Source organism: Microtus pennsylvanicus, chromosome 5 (genome assembly GCF_037038515.1).
Source record: "Microtus pennsylvanicus isolate mMicPen1 chromosome 5, mMicPen1.hap1, whole genome shotgun sequence".
Taxonomy (NCBI): domain Eukaryota; kingdom Metazoa; phylum Chordata; class Mammalia; order Rodentia; family Cricetidae; genus Microtus; species Microtus pennsylvanicus.
The window spans coordinates 48,669,703-48,688,961 of record NC_134583.1 but is presented as its reverse complement, the minus strand read 5'-3'; the positions used below and the strand labels follow the sequence as shown (position 1 = coordinate 48,688,961).

General features: G+C 41.5%; 1 protein-coding gene across 1 annotated transcript in view; it reads right to left on the bottom strand.

The window, feature by feature from the left end:
• The window catches only part of Ppfibp2 (PPFIB scaffold protein 2), a 177,364-nt gene extending 158,673 nt beyond the window's left edge, over positions 1–18,691 (bottom strand). Inside the window, 1 exon segment of the mRNA XM_075971819.1 lies at positions 18,219–18,691. Coding sequence (XP_075827934.1) covers positions 18,219–18,344 — 126 coding nt within the window. The 5' untranslated portion in view covers positions 18,345–18,691.
• Between the last annotated feature and the right edge of the window lie 568 nt (positions 18,692–19,259).

The following is a 19,259-nucleotide window of genomic DNA, read 5'->3' as shown; positions in this document are numbered from 1 at the left end:
TAATTATCTCATTAGAAGTTCCTTGATTGTGAAAAAATAGAAAGCCTTTGTAGACCACTTGTCCTGTTCCCTGCCAGGAAAGTGGTAAGATTAGCTTCCGGGGGCCAGACTTGGTGCTGTCTTCCATGAATGCCCGCAAGTTTGCAAATTCCCAAACTGTGTTGTTTCTGGATCCAATTAATAAATACACCTTTGCAGAGTTACCACCAGCATCTTTCATCCAAGAGCCATCTGGGTCCATAATCTTCTTCACTATCTTCAGAGACTTTATACTCATCAACATGTTGTCACAGCCTAGCCAGACAGGAGAAAAGGAACAGGTTATGTGTGAACATGAACCGTCTACCTTCTAGAAGACTCACCACACCTGAAGAACCCTGATTCCCTTCGCATCTAATACTAGTAGAGAATATCCTCTCCTCTCTGCTATGATACCATGGTCTCTAGCAGAAGAGGTTCCCTCGGAGAATCCTAGAGCAAAAATGGAAAACAGGCATAAACTCCTTCGAAAAATTAAACACTGTTAACATGAACTCCCTCCATTTCCTGTCCTTTAATTGTAGAAGAATCTTCTTAGAAGAAGCTGTGTTGGGGCTGCAGAGATGGCTCAACAGTTAAGAGTATTGGCTGCTCTTCCAGAGGACCTGGGTTCAATTCCTAGCACCCACATAGCAGCTCACAATTGTCTATAAATCCAGTTCGAGGGGATCTGACACCTTCACACCAATGCACATAAAATAAAGTTAAATAAATCATAAATATATACTTTACAAAAGAAGAAACTGTGTAATTTCTCCTTTCCAGGAATAATATAATCATTGTACTTTGATCACATTCTATCCTAGCTTCTAGATTCTTTTTTAAAATTATTTTATTTTATTGGTGTTTTAGCCTATATGTGTATCTGTGTGAGGGTGCTGAATCCTGGAGTTACAGATAGTTGTAAGCTGCTATGTGGGTGCTGGGAATTGAACCTGGGTCCTTTAGAAGAGCAGTCAGTGCTCTTAACCACTGAACCATCTCTCCAGTCCCAACTTCTAGATTCTTCAATCATCTTATAATATTTAATTTTTTTCATAACTAGCCCCTTAGTCTTAACTTATATGCATCTTGCATATTATTATTTTTAAATCTCATGGTTGAACACAGCGTGTATGCTCAGCACTCTGGAGGCAGATGTCGGCATCTCTCCGTGATTCTGAGACCAGTTTGGTCTAGATAATAGTTCCAGACCAGCCAAGGCTACATAGTAAGATCCTGTCTTAATAATAAATAAATATCTCCAACTAGTTAATCTCTGGATATTTTCTTACATTTCCTAACATTTCATCCTTAGCTTCTCCCACAGAACAGTCTATATTTTCCATATTTGCTTTCTCACCTCCCACTCTTACTGCAAAACATAATCTGTTCTTGGTAATGCTACCAAAGAGCTCCTAAATGAAAATTCCTGCCACTCTGTTATGTGGGCATGTGAATTCATCTTCTGTAGTATAACAGCATTGATCAGTTCCTCCTCCTTGAAGATGCTTTCTCTCCCATCTTTGTTTCTGTGTGTTTCTCTGGTTTCTCATCTGACAGTGTGGCAAAGACCATGATCAGTGCTCCTCCAATTCCATTTCAGTTCACTGCACATGAAGCAACATTTCACAGTCTCTTTTGTGGTTAAGCTGCACACACTGATTTGTTTTGTCTGGTGGGATATAGACGGGGTGGGATAAGCTTTCTCCACCTTGCCTTTTAGTATGCCATCTTCCAGATGACCTTAGCCCCTTGGAATCATCACTGTGGCCATGTTCAAGAGGTCAGCACTACTGGTCATTTCAGGAAAAGTAGGTCATCAGTTCTAATTTGAGATTTTTTTGATAGATCACAGTAAATGCAGCCAAGAGCCCATGGTTAACCTATTATTATTATTTTGCGAAATGGATATAGATTCAAACTGCCTTCTAAGCTGATATCTCTATACCCAACCATTAATGCAGCTCTCAGATGTCATCAGAGTATATTCTTTGTGCAGAAGAAGACAGTGAATTTACAACAGGTTAATGTGCAGAATGTAAGTATCTGGAGAGTGCTCAGTGATGAAGGGGACAACCATTTTATACTCCCTCCCCTCAGTGCTCAGGGACTACCACAGAAGAGGGTCCAGAAAGATTACAAGAGCCAGGGGTCAGGGAGGCCTGGAAGAAAACCTTATCATCAGTACTGGACAGGGCAGTTGCACTCACTCTCTCTACATAAGATCAATCGGATCAATATCCCAGCTGTGGTGGTGGTGGGGGTGCTTAGGGTCAAGAGCTACATTCCTAGCTGCAGAGCTATTGATAGTTGATGGTATCTAGAGGAGGGAATGCCAGTTTTCTTTATGGGTGTGGTTCCTAGTAGGTTCACTCATGCTCCAGTGACGGCCCTATATCCATGAGCGCATGGGCAGTACAAAATGGAGTTGGTGGGTTATAATAACTTTAAAAGGACATAAGAAGGTGGTTAGGGAGTATGTCTTGAGTTGAGATGGGAAGAGTTGGGAATAATAGAAGTGAAAATGAACAAAATGCATTGTATGCATTCAGATATAAAAGTATCAAATTATCAAAGCATATTAATTTTTAATTAAAATTTTAAATAAATTAAAATTTTAAAATAAATTTTAATCTAATATATTCTAGTGGATGTTTTTGAAAAATTTAATAAAAATATTCAACTCTATATCTTAGCACCTACTCTTCCCCTGGAAACCATGAGTCATAATTTCTTGTGTAGTTAACTACAAAAGTGTCTGATGTGTCTCCCTGATTTTACTCTTGCTTGCTATCTACATGCACTTTCCACAAAGCAGTAAGAGAGATCAGACATGTTAAACTTGTTCTCCTTCTCCATCACACTTAGAATAGATAGCATTCTAATCCCCTAGCCTGGCCTACAAGACTGGGCAATGTGGCCCTTCCTTTGTGGCTCACTGTGTTGTGATTACATAGTTTTCTTTATGTTCTATGACTGTGCCAAAGTTATTTATTTTTGCCTCAGAAATCTTGCACTTAGAATTCGTCTACCTGAAACACTCTTTTCCTTGAACTTTGCACAGTGGATTGGCTCCCATTCATTCTTTAATTAATCCCATGCATACCCCCAACTCACTATGTAGCACAGGATGGTCTAGGACTCACAAGTACTAGGATTGTGTGTCTACACCACCATATCTGGCCAAGTTTCACTTCCAATATTATTTCCTTAATGTGCTTCTTCTTTCCTTGAAATCACTCAGTACACTGTCAACTGTTTTATCTGTTTCTTTACTAACTTACTGTCTACCCCCCTCACAGGACTCCAACAACAACAACAACAAAAACAAACAAAAAAAGAAGCAGGGCCTTAATTTTCACGTTTATTATTGTACCTGAAGGCCTAATTCAATGCTTTGAGGATTCACTACATGGCAGCTGAGAGAAGAAAATAAAAATCTCAGATGTTTTGCTGGGTCTAAACAGTCTAGCACTTCTGGGTTCTGACCGCAGACCCATCTTAAGTAAATAATCATTCACAAAGCACTTCAAAGCTTTTAAGATACTTTCAAATCCATTATTTTATTTAAAAAAAAAATGGATCCCAGTTTTTCTGAAGAGAACACATGAAATGGAGAACAGGCTTAGCTGGACAAAGTCAAATCCTGGGAAGTCAGCTCTTTAGGTAGAGGCACAATGGCCTCACCTGGCTCATACTAGGATGGAGGCCAGATTTGGAGGAGAGCTACCAGGAGCTCTCTTAGCTACCAGCAGCCACCATGTCCTACTAGTAAGCTCCGACAGCATGATGGCTTGCTGTCATGTGTCAACATTGTCATGGGTGACCTGACTATAGGAAGCTCGACACAGGAAAGGCATCCAGGGACTTTAAACATCTCAGGAGCACATGGCACAAGGAGCCTCTGCTGTACTGAGCTATTGGGGGCTGAGGGAATGTGTGGAAGAAGTGGAACAGCCACTCTGACTCCCAGGGTGCCATCTCTACTTGAACACAGCTGGACCTGGCTGAGGTGAAGCTCTTCCCTGATCCTGGGCTGACCACTGAGGAGAAGTAGGTGAGACTTTAAGCTCTTAAATAACCATAGGATGAATGTCCAGGGGAGAGCAAGGATGGTCTGTAGGTCCCTAAAGATTCACATAAGATATTCCATGTTAAAGAACAAGTCCAAGAATTGAGTAGATTATTAAATATGTTACAAATACATAGAATCCATTTGGTACTGTACTGGATAACTTTATAATAATTTATGTGATTCTTATAGTAAGTAGCCATGACATATATTTTAATCACTAGTTTCCAAGTGAAGAAAGTTAAGGATTGCATTAGCTTCTTGGAAAGATCATACAGCTAGCCAGTGATGAAGGGTTCTTCTGAACTCAGAGCTGGGAGCCAGGACACTCCCAGGCAGCCTCAGATGCAGAGTAGTGTGTGTGGTAGGAAGGGTTGGGAACTATGTGTACTGGTGTGCCCAGAGAAAAACCAGTAAAGGCAATGGGCTCTCAAGTGTGACAGGACATCTACTTCTAGTAGGTGGCCCTCGCAGTGCCTGCCCCTCCTTCCAGGGAAGAACAGACTTGAAACTAAGCTATGTAAGGACTATGTCTTAGAAAGAAGAAAACATCTTTGCCGGTTCCCTGTTTGGTGACATTTGGGCCTGAGGCCATGTTGGTGTCTAAGGTCCATGATGCCCCTGGAGCCTTGCTGATCTGGGTGGCCTGAGCTACCACTGGGGTAGCACTATTACCATGGTGAAGAATGGGCCCAAGCTGCTGCCAAAGGCCATGTCTGAGTCCCTAGTTCTGCTGCAACAGGGATGGGGGCATGAGGGGTATCTGTGTTGATGCCAGTTGCCCATGTTACCACAGAGGCACATGTGAACCATGTGTGTTGACATCCAAGGGTCATGCTGGGCTGGCCCCACCCCGCATTGGAGAACTTCTCTGATACTCATGATAGCTGGTCCCACTCCTCACCACGGTTGTGGGAGAGCAGGCTCTACCCTTCACCTGAGGGGAATGATCCCAGAGGATGGACTGATTGACTCAGCTACCATCCAGGCACATATCCAGGGCTTTCAGTTGGCCCACCCCAACATCTACCCATCTATGTATGACCTGCTGGGGTGTATAAAGGGACTGGCCCTGTGGAGCCAAGTATCCGAGAGGAGTTTCGATGAGGGTCCAGTATTAATGGTGTACCAGAAGCCAGAGGCCTCAAACCAGACCAATGATTCAATTTGCAAGTGAAGCTGTTTGGACAGAAGGGTCTATTGTGTGCCACACTGCAGCTCCCTGTGCCAGCGAGATGAATGAAGAGGTGATGGAGAGGTGAAAAAGGCACGGGAGTGAGGTGTTTTTGTGGTAGTGGTGGTTTGTTTGTTTTTGTTTTGCTTTCATTGTTGTTGTTTCCGTTTTACTTTATATTTTATTTAGTTATTAAATTTTCCTCTGTAGGGCAAATGCTACAAGGGTGAAGGGCAGATATGGAGGGACTGGAAGGTGAGTGGGATCGGGATGATTGATGGGAAATTCTTTAAAAAAATCAATAAAAATTTATGTTTAAAAAAAAAAGAAAAAGAAATTACAGTCCAGAAGAGCAGGGACTAGGGATGTGAATACGTAGGTAGAGTATCTGCCTAGTATGCGTGAAGCCCTATGTTGGATTCCAGCATTGCATCAAACTGGGTGTAGTAACATAGGCCTATAATTCAAGAGGTAAAAACAGGAGAATTAGAAGTTCAAGGTCATCTTGAGCTATACAGCAATTTGGATGCCAGTCTGGCATGAGACCCTGCCCCCCAAATGCAAATAAACAAAAAACAGAAGAGAGGTAATTATGGAGGGGCAGGCTTAGAAACTCAGCATTTGGGAGGCAGACCCAGGAAGATTACAAGTTTGAGGCCAGTCTGTCCTACATAGTAAATTAGAGGCCCACTGTGCTACATTATGAGTTCCAGGATAGCCTGGGCTATATAATGAAAGCCTATCTCAAAAAAATAAATTTAAATTAAATTAAATTTAAAAGTAGTAAAATATAGAAGGAATATATACATATTCCTCCTTCTCTTTCTAAGCTCCCTTCTAAGGCAAAACTCATGGAGATGCATTTTTTTTTATTAAGATGTTAAAAAACCTTTAAGAAAAAAATAATTTCCCCCATGTTTTTCTGCCACTCCTCCTAGTCCTTCAGATACAGATGGAGCTCAGGACTGGGTATCGGAGACCTGGCGGCTCTGGAACCCAGTCTTTGAACTTCCTTTTGTTAATCCAGTCTTCATTGTGCCAGCCCTAAAGCTATGACTTTAGGCTAGGTGCTCTCTATCTTTTTATCAGAGATAATCTTCTACTATTATACAAATTTCTCTTAAATTTAGGGAGCATACATTTCCAGTGTACCAGTAAATGTAAATTAAAATTTCCTGATGTGTTTCTCCTGTGAACAGATAATTAACAGGAAGAAAGAGTTGAGCAAAGATTGGAAATAGTAAATAAAAAATACTTGAGTCCAACTAAGATGCAAATTATTTAACAGAAACGATGACATGCGAAATTTTCACATGCAAACCAAGACATTGAATGTGTGGTTCCTCATAGGCAAAATTTTAGAAAAGCAATTGGGGTAGAATTTAGCCCAAGGCCTCTCAAGAAATTCATATACAAATATCACTTATGAATCTTTTAAAATACTTTCTTCCTTATTAATAACACTTGCTGGATCTGTAAGACTTGTTTCTCCATTGTGACTCAATCTGACTATTAGAGACATTGGTTCATCTCTGGTGGAAAAATGGCTGTGGATGGGGACTTGGGGGTGGGGTGATAGACACAGAAAAGTTAGGCACTGAGTTTGTAAGAGTAGTACAGCTTCAAGATACTAAAGAGTGACAGCCATAAATTCAAGAGACAGTTAGAAAGGGGAGGGAGTTGACTGGTTAAATTGGAACAACTGTGTAATGATGATAAAACAGATTTGATTCATGCATCTTCTTATCTAGGTGTGTGATAGGTGTGTGTCATTCACCAGCAACAATCAGAGAACACAGGAGGCAGAGGAAGGCAGATCTGAGTTTGAGGCTGGCCTGGTCCCCATAGCAAAGCCAGGGATATACAGAGAAACCCTGTCTCAAAAGAAGAAGAAGGAGAAGAACAAGAAGAAGAAGAAGGAGGAAGAGGAGGAGGAGGAGGAGCAGGGGGAGGATGAGGATGAGGAGGAGGAGGTGGTGGTGGTGGTGGTGGTGGTGGTAAAAATGACTTAGCTGAGTCCCTAGGGTGCTGGGAAGAGGAAGCCCATTCCTCCCCAAGTCCTGTTCAGACACTGAAGAAGCAGGATGTGACCGGCCCCACTGAAAAAAGTACTGTGTCATGTGGCTAAAGTAGATAAGAATAATGGGTTAATATAAGTTATAAGAGCTAATACGAAACCTGAGCTAATGGGCCAATCAGTTTATAACTTATGGAGACCTCTGTGTGATTTTCTTGGGGCTTACTGGCTGAGGGAACTGGGCAGGACAGAAACCCCAACAAGCAAGCCCTCATGTTACACTAGGGGATTTCTGTCCTCTTTCTGAGACATCTACATTCATCATAAGAATGAGCTCAGGGCTGGAAAGATGGCTTAGTGTTAAGAGCACTGGCTGCTCCTCCAGAGGTCCTGAGTTCAATTCTCAGAAGACACATGGTGGCTCACAACCATCTATAATAAGATCTGGTGCCCTCTTCTGGCCTGTAGGCATACATGCAGGCAGAACACTATTATGTATACATTGTATACATAATAAATAAATAAAATCTTAAAAAAAAAAAGAATGAGCTCAGATCAGCCTCCAGAAGAGCCAGGTGGCCTATGGAAGACATTTCCTAAGAAGTCCTCCTCAACAAGCCATTCCTCCGGGACACGCCAAGGATGGGAGATGAGCAGCCAGTCCTGGCACAGATCAACAGAATGTCCTCCCTGTGCTGTGAACTCCCGAGAAACAGGAACTGGGCGTTGCTTTAAGCCAAATTTTGGAGTGGTTTGGAGTTATGTTAATGTGGCAACAGACAGCTGATGTGGGGTGAGGGTGTTCAGGATAAAACCTGCGTGTCTGGGGTGGTATCGATCCCTGGATAAAGCAGGAATATGGGGAAGATTCTCTGAGTCACAGTTTTTTTATCTGAAAAAAACAAGGTTGTGATAGTACCTACAGAGCAATAGTAATTACAGAATGAGCGCTGGACAACAGAAAGAATGGTGCAGTGTGATCCCAAGCCCGTGGTTGCCTCCAGTTTCTAGTGAAGCACTTCAGGTCAGAGCTATTGATCTCACATCCACTCTAGGCACTGGGATGATCGATTTTGGAAACACAGCATCTACTATTCGGGCATGCAAGGACGTATGCAGTATGTTTTTAAACTAGCAGATAAAATAAAAAGCATAGAATACCAGGCATGGGTAGAAATGAAACTGAGAAATATTAAAAATGTCTAGGCTTGCCGGGCGGTGGTGGCTCACGCCTTTAATCCCAGCACTCGGGAGGCAGAGGCAGGCGGATCTCTGTGAGTTCGAGGCCAGCCTGGTCTACAAGAGCTAGTTCCAGGACAGGAACCAAAAGCTATGGAGAAACCCTGTCTCGAAAAATAAAAAAAAAAAATGGCTAGGTTTGATTGCTGGCTTCTCATCTACCTTTATAATCAAAGGAAACATGATAAATATTATTTCAACAGCATTTATTTCATCATCAAGCATTTCTTTTGTAGAGAAAAATTAAGTATTTAATGAAAGTTATGGTAGGATAGGAATGTAAAGAGCATTTTTGTTTGTCCTTGGGTTTGCAGTTGCCATCAAGGGGAAAACTGATGTTGCTGACATTGTAGTAAGATGCTCATGGTGACCTTACAAGTTAGAGTACTAAGGCAGGGATAGATAGAGGCAGGGAGGTGAGTGCAGAGTTTTGGTGCTGGGAGATGCTTGAAATCAAGGGGAGAGAAGACAGAGCAGAGTAGGTGAACTAAAGGTGAACTATTGAGAAATAGTTGGAAGAAACCCTCTGCTGAAATGTTGATGAGGCAATTGAGGGCCACTGAAGTGCGTAGGGAGCAAAGCAAGAACATTTCGCTGCTTAGAAGTCAATGGAGAGGACCTGGAGCAGTAACTGTTTGGGAAAGTGTTCGCGTAGCATGCACTAACGCCAGCACAGCATAAACTGAGACATGGTGATGCATGCCTGTCATCCCAGTGTCCAGAGGGACAGGAAGGGAGGAGGGTCATTCTTAGACACGCAGAGAGCTCAGGACCGTCCTAGGCTGCATAAGACCCTGTCTCAAAAAATAAAGTAATAAATTAAGAAAAAACAGGGAAGGAAACTGATTTTTCTTAGCCAGGATTTAATTAATCAGTCTCTTGTGAGATGGAATCATACTGTGACCCACATTGAGATCAGAAGCCTCCAGCATAGACATCTACTTTTAGAGCAGAAGGCTCCAAACTCATATTCCTAGTGACTACCCTTGACCCTGCTTTGCCAGCTCCAGTCTTTGCCTTCTCTATGCTCTTAGCCTCTCCTGTTGCTAGGCTGTTCTGAACCCTGTGTCTACAGTGACTTTCTCAATCCTTTATCTGAGCTGTGGTACTCCCATACTCAGCAGGGGATGATGGGAGAGGCTGGCATGTGTACAAGCCAGAGTTGGTTTGAATGTCATCCTGGACATTTCTTTAATTGTGTGAACTTGGGCAAATTGTCTTCCCACAGTCTTGCTTTCCTGATATATAAAATGGGTGGTGGGGTAATGGTTATACCTAACTGGTAGAATTGTTTTCAATTACATGATAAGTGTTATTAAGTTACGTACATAGCTTGGAGACAACCTAAAATGTAATCTCAGTGAATATTAGCTACCATGCTCATTACTCCCATTTGTCCAGCTGGCAAATGGGAGATTGTTTAGCACGGGGAGTTTAGCTCTCCTTTGGTTCTTTCCCCCCTCTTTCCACGTCATGAGTTCTATAAAATAATTTGCTCCAAGCAACATAGCAAGCTCACTGTGCTGCTGCGTGTAGCTTCATTTGCGTAGGATGCTCTTAAATCCAGTCTCCATCTAATGAGCTCTTTTCTGTGATTAAAACTGAGCCGGAGGGTTACTTTCTAGTTTTATAGTCCCATCCCTCCTCTCAGAATGGCGACCTAGACCCTATGACTAACATGTTTCTGTGACAACTTATACATCCCTCTATCAGAGCAGTACCCACTCTGTTTCCTTTGTGTCTAGCTTGCTTTTCTATTTTACTATGAGTGGTTTAGAGACTAAAGATCACAGCCAGCGTTCCATCTATAATGCTAGCCCAAGTCCAAAATGTATCTGGAATTTAGTTAGACATTTGTTGAACCTATGAACAAATTAATGAGAGAAAATGAATGAATGTTTATACTAACTGGAACCAAAAGCTACAAGATGACATGATTGGGAACTTCTGTTCAAACTCATAATGCCTCGAAATGGCCTCACAGGAAACGGGATTCCTTGATGAGTAACCAGAAGAAATTCTATGTACACAGACCTTTCTGGACCCATCAGCATACACTCTCTAGGGAATATACAGGAACAGCTAAACTGTACACATATGTCCTGCGCTGCTGGCCTGCAGAGTGCAGCAACTCTGGGTTTGTGAGTACATGCACACACAAGTTCCCTTATGATCTCCTATATTTCTGCCTTCAGATCGATCTTCAGTCCCCTCCTGTTCAGTTAAAATTCTGTTACAAATTAGTTGTGGTCCTCTTAATGTTTTGGTCTACTCATCAAGAGCCAATGGACCTTGAGAGTTGCCTCACAGACTTGCTTTTGTTAGTTTTCAGTGAGTGAGGTGTTTGTTTAGTTGTTTGTTCTGTTTGTAGTGGGTTTGAATACAGGCATGTAGCTGACTACTTGAATATATTCCGGAGGCATTCAGATCTTCATCAGACTTCTTGGAAATATAATATAACAAAAGATATGAGTTATCTAACGACAGCAGGGGGGAGGTTACATAAGGTTACTCCCATGCTTCCTTGCAATAAAAGGAGCTGAACTAGAGAAAGAAAATAAAATCTGTTATAATGGCTTGTTTTGACTGCCCTGAGAATTCTGTTTCAAAAGCTACTTACAAGTTAAAAGGAGGTCAATACTTTTATCCACTCAAGAATGCAGCCTGTGAACTCTCTCAAAGGCTTCAGCTGAATAAATTGTTGGTCTAGGTGCCTGGGACTGTGATGTTGTATGATAAACTGACAATTACAATAGGCAAAGTTTGATTTTAGCAATTGTCTTAGCACCAAACATCGGGAATGACTTTAAAATCTGTTACTTGCTTTTATTCTAAATCATGTATGTGTGGGAAAGGAGTGGGGCTAGAAGGTGGGGGTAGTTAAGAGTCTAAAAATTTCATTTAATATCAACATTCTTTTGATTGGGGACCCATTTTGAACTCATTTGTGAAAACACTTCATAATAAAAAGCAAAGGCTTTCAAACAGCTTAATGGTGAATGGTTTAGCAATAGTGGAGAGGGTGCCTGAACGGACCTTCCCCTATAATCAGATTAGTTATTACCCTAATTGTCATCATAGAACCTACATCCAGTAACATATGTTCTCTTTCTACCAAACTCTAAACAAGCTGTACTGGCATTCACTCCGTCCGTACACTTATCTGTTCACTTGTTTCTTTACTGACATAGTTGTTTGGACTAAGACCCTCTTCTAGGCCCTGGAGACACAGCACTGGTCCTGCAATGGAGTGTCTAAGCTTTCATGGAGTTGGCATAGATGGAGGATAATATGAGCAGTGAGCCAGTAAATGAACATGAAAACTTTGAAGTTTTAAGTTGTGGTGGTTTGAATATGTTCCCCTCAAAGGGCACATATCGGAGGCTTAGTCTTTAAAGTCACATGTTACTTGGGGGTGGAGCCTTTGGGAGGTAATTAGGATTAGATAATGTCATTAAAATTGAAAGAAGTATCTTTTATTATTGTCTTAGTGGTTCTTTATGAAAAAAATAAAACAAAACAGAGTTGGGGAGATAGTTCAGTAGAAGTGCTTGCTTTGCAAGCATGAAGACCTGAATTTCATTCCCAGAATCCACATAAAAAATAAACACACACTCTGGTGTTAGAATACATGCTTGTAATCCCAGCGCTGTGGAGGTAGGGGTAAGAGGACCCCTGGAACTCGATATTCAAACCTAGTAATAGTCTAGCCTAAAAATAAGTGAGCCCGAGGTCTCAATGAGGAGCCTTATCTAACAAACAAACAAACCCAAGATAAATGGCATCTAAAGAACACCCGAGGCTGACTCTGGCCTCTACATGCACATGCACACACACACACAAAAATAAATAAAGGGGCTTCTGAGCTAGCTTGCAATGCCTTTTGCATGTCACAATGCAGCAAGATGGCCCTCCCCTGATGCTAAATAGATGCCCACATCATGGTCTTAGACTTCTCAGCCTCTAGAAAATGACTAATTAAGCTAAGTAAACTTCTATTCTTTATGAATTACCTTGCATGGTTCAGTTATAGCAATAGAAAACAAATGAAGATGTAAGTGCTTGGAAAAAACTTGTCAAGTCAGATATGCTTCCAAAGTACTCTTGGGTTTTCTATCTTAACAGATTTCATACCGATCAATTAATAACCTAAGTCCCAAACCTTGGAAGTATCTCTGATTCATGTCTCTCATTTATCCTATACTTTGAACTGTCAGTTGCCAAAACATGTAGATTTCAACTCTGAATAGCTTTTAAATCAAACAGGTTTTTTTCTTTTCTATCTGGTGGCACTTCATGCTGAGTCATTATTTGCCTAAATTTCTTCAGTATTCCTAATAGGTTGATGGAGGAGGTTCTATGTGTTACTTTCATTGGTTAATAAAGAAACTACCTTGGCCCTGATAGGACAGAAAATTAGGTAGGCGGAGTAGACAGAACAGAATGTTGGGAGAAAGAAGCAGAGTAAAACAGTTGCCATAGCTCTCCTCTCCAAGATGGATGCAGGTTAAGATCTTACCAGTAAACCACCACCTTGTGGTGCTCCACAGATTATTAGATATGGGTTAATCAAGATGTGAGAGTTAGCCATTAAGAGGCTAGAGCTAATGGGCCAAGCAGTGTTTAAAAGAATACAGTTTCTGTGTAATTATTTTGGGTAAAGCTAGCCATGCAGGAGCTTGGCGGCGGGAAGCGGCCCGCCGCTCCACACTAACTACAACAGGTCTCCCTCTCTGTTATAGTCTCTTCCTTTATATCATTTCCCAACTCAGAATACCTCATCAGTTTCTCTAGTCATGTTCCATCTCCTTAGCGTGGACCACATCCTATTTCACCTTCTACATCCAGTGCCTGGAATAGTACCTCTGTTCCTATCCCTCATTTTCAGTAAATAAGTGAACCAATGAATAGGTGACACCAGCACAGGGCTTGATTGGTAGTCTTAGCTCTTTTTCTCTGTAGTCTCTGAACCTACAGTTTTCTCTCAGCCAGATTTGCAGATGGCCATGGATTTATAGCTTGTGCTAGCCCTTGAAGTATCCTTAATGCTCACTTTACTGATAGAGAACTTCCCTATTTATTTGCTGTTGAGACAAGGTCTTATGTAGCTCAAGCTGGGCTTAAATTTATGATGTAACTGAGTCTATCCTTAAACTGCCTCCACCTCATGCTACATCCTCACGCCAATACCTTTCCTATAATGACTCATAGTTTCTTAAAATGATTACATTGAGAAGGTATGCAAAGCCCTAAAAGCAAAAATAACCCCTATTATGCCTTATTTCACTGCTGAAGTTTCCCAAATTTGGAGGAGTAATTAGTACATGAATAGTCTTCCTATTTGCAGCAAAGTCTTTTCAGAATACAAAATACAGGTGGGGGCCTTGTTTTTCTTGTTGTTTTAATGAAATGGACTCATGCACAAACAAATCTTATCAGCTGTTATGCTCATTATACTATGAGCTACTAGATACTATTATTGACAGCCCAGTATTGATACTGATGTGTCACAAGACTGAGGACAAATTCCTAAATGCCACCATCCCAAACAGCACACAATAGCAATCTGATGCAGTGCCCAGTCCTGAGGTTTGGCTGTCACAATTTCTCATTTCACATTGTTTCTTGTTATACTGGCAGCAGCTCTCTGTTCCTAGGGCCCTTGGTGTAGCTGGCTCCAGCCTGCCACTCTCCCTAGAAGGATCAGAGACATATCTCCTTTAACCCAAAGTCTAGCAGGAGGGGATCCCACAAGCTGCCTCTCAGACTAAAGACTTGGCCTTCTATGAGGTCTTTAGAAACTCTCTGAGAAAAGAAAGTCAGTTCCTTGAAGGGGAATTCTGTTGGGACGTGGGACATGTGCCAAGTTGCTCCCAGCCCATACACACGGGAATGCATCCAGTTCTCACCCATCACTAGATCACACTTCCTAACTGCACAGGTCTGCATCTCTCTAGCTGTGTCAGGCCCTAGCTGGGGCGGTAGAAGAATCCCTTACTTGCATTCAACAGAGTTCGGATCTTCTTTTCTTCTTCAGCTTCTTGAAGCACCTTTTCAGCCAGTGTCTTCTCCTCTGATTCGATACATATGTCGGCTTCCCGGAGGTATTCCAGGTAGTCAATCTCCCGCTGGGCACGCTCTACTCTTAGAGCCAGGTTATCAACTGCACTCTTATATTCACTGGTGTGGGTCTGACACCTCCCCAGCATGATGGATATGTTTTTTGAGAATTCCTGGAACTCTTGAATGTATGCCCTTGTGGTTTGGGTACATTTTTCCAGCCCTTGCTTCAAACAGGAAATAAATTACCAAATTACTGTAAATCATTTTAATTATTCAAGTAAAATAAATAGCTATTATTTACAGAAAAAATTATTAGAAAAGTATAATCAAAAGGCAGTTAATAACCCATAATCCTAAATTTATACGTACTACTGACATTTAGTATAGTAGTTTTTTCCAATGTATTTTATAATACATATAAATATATATTTACGTGTGACTTTGTTAAATATCTGCTTATTTAAATTGCTGCTATATTGTTGACATTTAAATATCATTATTATATCATTATAAATATGTTACATTATTATATATTATCATAATAACACACTATACGTTTTTTGTGTTGACCATGTTTTTCTAATTAACAAATGAAACTCCTATGTAATTGTTGTACATTGATATTTTGATGTAAAATGGTTAAATCAAGCAAGTTAACATATGTATTATTTTACAAATTTACCTTTGAGGTGGTAAAAATCTTTTCTTTCAATATCCAGGTATGCAGTATAATGCTGTGTTCTATGGTAATGATAGGTACAGCAGATATTTTGGACTTATTCTTTCTTGTGTGTGTGTGTGTGTGTGTGTGTGTGTGTCTATGTTCACATGCAGGTGTACATGTGGAGGTCACAGGGCAATATCAGGTGCCTTTCATAACTGTTTGAACCGCTTATGTTTTGAGGCAGTGTCTCTCATGGAATCTGAAGCTCACTAACTGTCTAGACTGCCTAGCCAGCAAGCTCCAGAGAACTGCCTGCTTCTGCTTCCACAGCACTGGACTTACAGATAGACATTGCCGCATCTTACTTTTTACCTGGGTACTGGTGATCTGAACTCAAGTCCTCAGGCTAAGGCAGCACACTATACTGCCACAGAACTGATTCTAGTTGAAACTTTGTATTCTTTGATCAATATCTCCTCATTGCTCAGTCTTCCCTGTTTTTATGAGTTCAACTTCTTCAGGCTAAATAAATAGTGAACTCATTCATTTAGTGTTTATCTTCTTGTGACTGGGTTATTTCACTTAGCAGAAGATCTCTACAGTGTCACGTATGAGTTTCACTTGAAAGAGTGAACAACATTGTGTTGTGTATATGTACGTTTTCTTTATCCATATATAGCATGATTTTAATAAGATGCAAGATTTTTATTAAATTGAAATCATATTGTTTGTTCCATTAAACTCATTTAAAGAAACATTTAGTTTTCTTTTTTTCACTCAATGTTAAGATAAAAAACTATGTGTTTATATTTTTATGTCCTTAGTTATTTTCTTAGGCTAGATGCCAAGAAATAGATGCATTCCCTTACATCTGGCATGAGCTAAGACAGAGAATGCTCAATGACTATTAGATGAATGGAAGAGTAAATAAGTGGAAATGGGGTTGATGGGTCACGGAGTTGGTAGTTAAAGCTCACTTGGCAACATTGACTAAAACTTTCTTCATAAATGGAAAACTTCTTACTCTAAACATAATTGTGTAGGGAAGAGAAAGAGCTAGAGACATGAAAAGCAGCAGCAGCAGTAGCACATGCACACACAAATGCACACACACACATGCATGCACACACATGCACGCACACACACACGCACACACACACGCACACACATGCATGCACACATGCATGCACACACACGCACACACATGCACGCACACACACGCACACACATGCATGCACACGTGCATGCACATGCATGCACACGCATGCACACACACATGCACACACATGCACGCACACATGCACATACACACACACACACACACACGGACAGACAGAGAGAAATAGAGACAGAGAAGGGAGAGAATGGATATTAATAACTCTCAAGTATCTATTTTCTCTTTCCTATTCTCCCACGTGCCCCTCTCAGGACAGGCCCTGTAACCCTGAGTTGTCAAGCCTCTGTATTAGCCAGCAGTGCCTGCCACCTGGGACCTGATTCACCTGCAGGTCAGTACCTAGTAGTCAGAGGACATATCTTTTGAACATATCTAAGTATCTACAAAGCATACCCAATATTCCAAATCCACACTCAGAGTCGTGAATATCTTACTCTGCGTGTTATTCCTTTGTCTGTAGACAAACTCTCACAGTACTGAGGGACAATGAGAGAAGTTGAGCTGGTGCCAAAGCCTGAGCAGATTTTAGCATTTTAAGCAGGTGAGGTTGGTGGCGTGTCCAGGAAGGGAGCAGGGGAGCAGTAAGAGGCCTGAAGTCTGGAAATGCTTCATCCACAGCTTCCAGGCCCTGGCCTACTTGCCAGACAATGCAAGGAAGTGTGTTTGGATTGCTCTGTGGACTTATTTTACTGACTATAGCTAGGTGGCACCATCATTTGGATTTACAGATTTTTTTTTTAAGGAAAACATAGAAAATGTTTGAGATAAGAGTGTCCTTGAAAGAAGATGCATAATATGCAAGTTTAGTTTGCACAAGAGCCAAGTTCTAAAGTGGAAGGCTATATTTGTCCCTGAGAACCTTACTGTCCTAAAAAAACACTGAATTTTGTTCATTCATTTTTGTTTTAAGATGGGGATCTATGTAGTCTAAACTGGCCTCAGACTTTCTATGTAGCCAAAGATGACTCTGAACTCCTTGATCCTCTTGCATCCTTATCCCAAGTGCTAAGATAACAGGTACAGCCAACAACACATCTGGCTATGCCATGCTAGGCACTGAACCGAGGGCTCTGTGCATACTCGGCTAACACTCTACCAACTGAACCACAATCCCAACCCTAGTTTTTGGCCTTTTCTAATGAGGTGAAAGATCAAATGTGTTCTCTCTGTTTAACATTGCCAAAAAAAACTCATTTTTAATCCTAAATCCAGTTAAGATTAAAAAGCAAAATTCACGATAAACTGCTGTACTACTGCATTTTATAGTCACCTAACAGTTTATTATGAAAAGGAAAAAGGAAAAGCTGGAGACAGTTAGTAACCCAATATAATAAAAGATGAAAAATGTGACTACAGTTATAATTCCATACTTTGAAGACTGAATTGTTGGGTTTTAAATATTCAACAACCTGGAAATTTACTCAGTGGATCAGGCCATGTTTTGAGTACAGATTAATGACCCAAAATAAAACACTCCCAGTTTCTCAAAGTTGAAATCTCTTCATTAAATCTTCAGAACATTTTCTGAAGTTAAATTCTATCTCTGTGTCCATGTAATAGGTGAGAAAAACTTTGCCAGGGCAAAGTGTAGAGTGAAGCCTTGCTCAAAGTCTAGTGATACAGCGGTCTGGACTGGAAGTGGTATCACGGCTATGCACATCTGTAAATGTAATTAGACCAGTGATTCACTCTGTATCTGGAAGACATGCATCCTAGCTGACAGGAAAGTGCAGCACAACAGAGTGACTTCCAAGAGGCATAGTCCCAGTGAAGGGAACACACGTCACCTACCTCCAAGACTTGGAAGCGCTGGTAGATGTAGTGTACCATGGCTGGGTCCTGGGCATGTTGTGGTGGGGGCAGGAAGGCTGCAAGGAAGAGAACCAGTGAACAAGCTCCCCGGAGAGCCACCATCATCCTGCAAACTCCCCAGCAGCACAATTTCTTACACTTTGGCTCTTTACAGAGACTCAAGGGTCCAGGTAGTGATCTCTGGTTTTCTCTCTGCTGCTGTGGCAATCCCTTGGAAAACAACACTTTGCACAGCCAGGGAACAAAGTCCGCTTATTATTCGACGCAGTGCATGAGCTCTGTCTCAAGCTGGTGATCAAGTCCAGCTGTTGGCAAGTCAGTCCCTGGAGGCCTTGCTTGCTCAGTTGGTGCAGAGAGCTCCCTGGGTCCAGCATCTGCTGCCCTTAGCTTGGACATGCACAGACCCCGTCCAGGCTAGCGGCTACATAATGCTTCCAGGTCTGGAGTGTATGGATTGGGGTAGGGCTGAGGAGGTCTTTCTTCCCCTCCACCCCCCAGATTTTTTAATTTTGTTTTCCTCCTCCCTAATGGGCCGTGCAGTCCAATCATAGGCCTAGCTCAACACAGGCCACCCCCTAGTTCTCAGCATTGGAATTTCAGTTCAGTTTCTGGCAGAAATTCCTAGGATCCTTTTCCAAGAAGTTCTGTTAGGAGACCCCACCTTTCTTTCCAGACTTCCCTTGCATTCTGGTGGTTCTTAAAGGCATAGCAAGGAAATGTGAACACTAATCTATACTGTCTTGGAAAAGCCAGTGTATAGGGCTGGCTGCATTGCTCTTGGCAGAGAGGTGCAGTAGGCCCCAGGCTTGGCTACTCAAGCTGATAGCAGAGAATTGTCAGGGTTGAACTTAGAAGAACTTTCCTTCTTTTTGCTTTTAGATTTATTTTTTAATTTATGTGTATGTGTATTCATGTGAGTGTAGGGGCCCACGGGGGCCAGAAGGTGGTACCAGAGATCCCTTGGAATTGGAGTTACAAGTTGTCTCAAGTGGGTGCTGGGAACTGAACTCTTCAAGAACA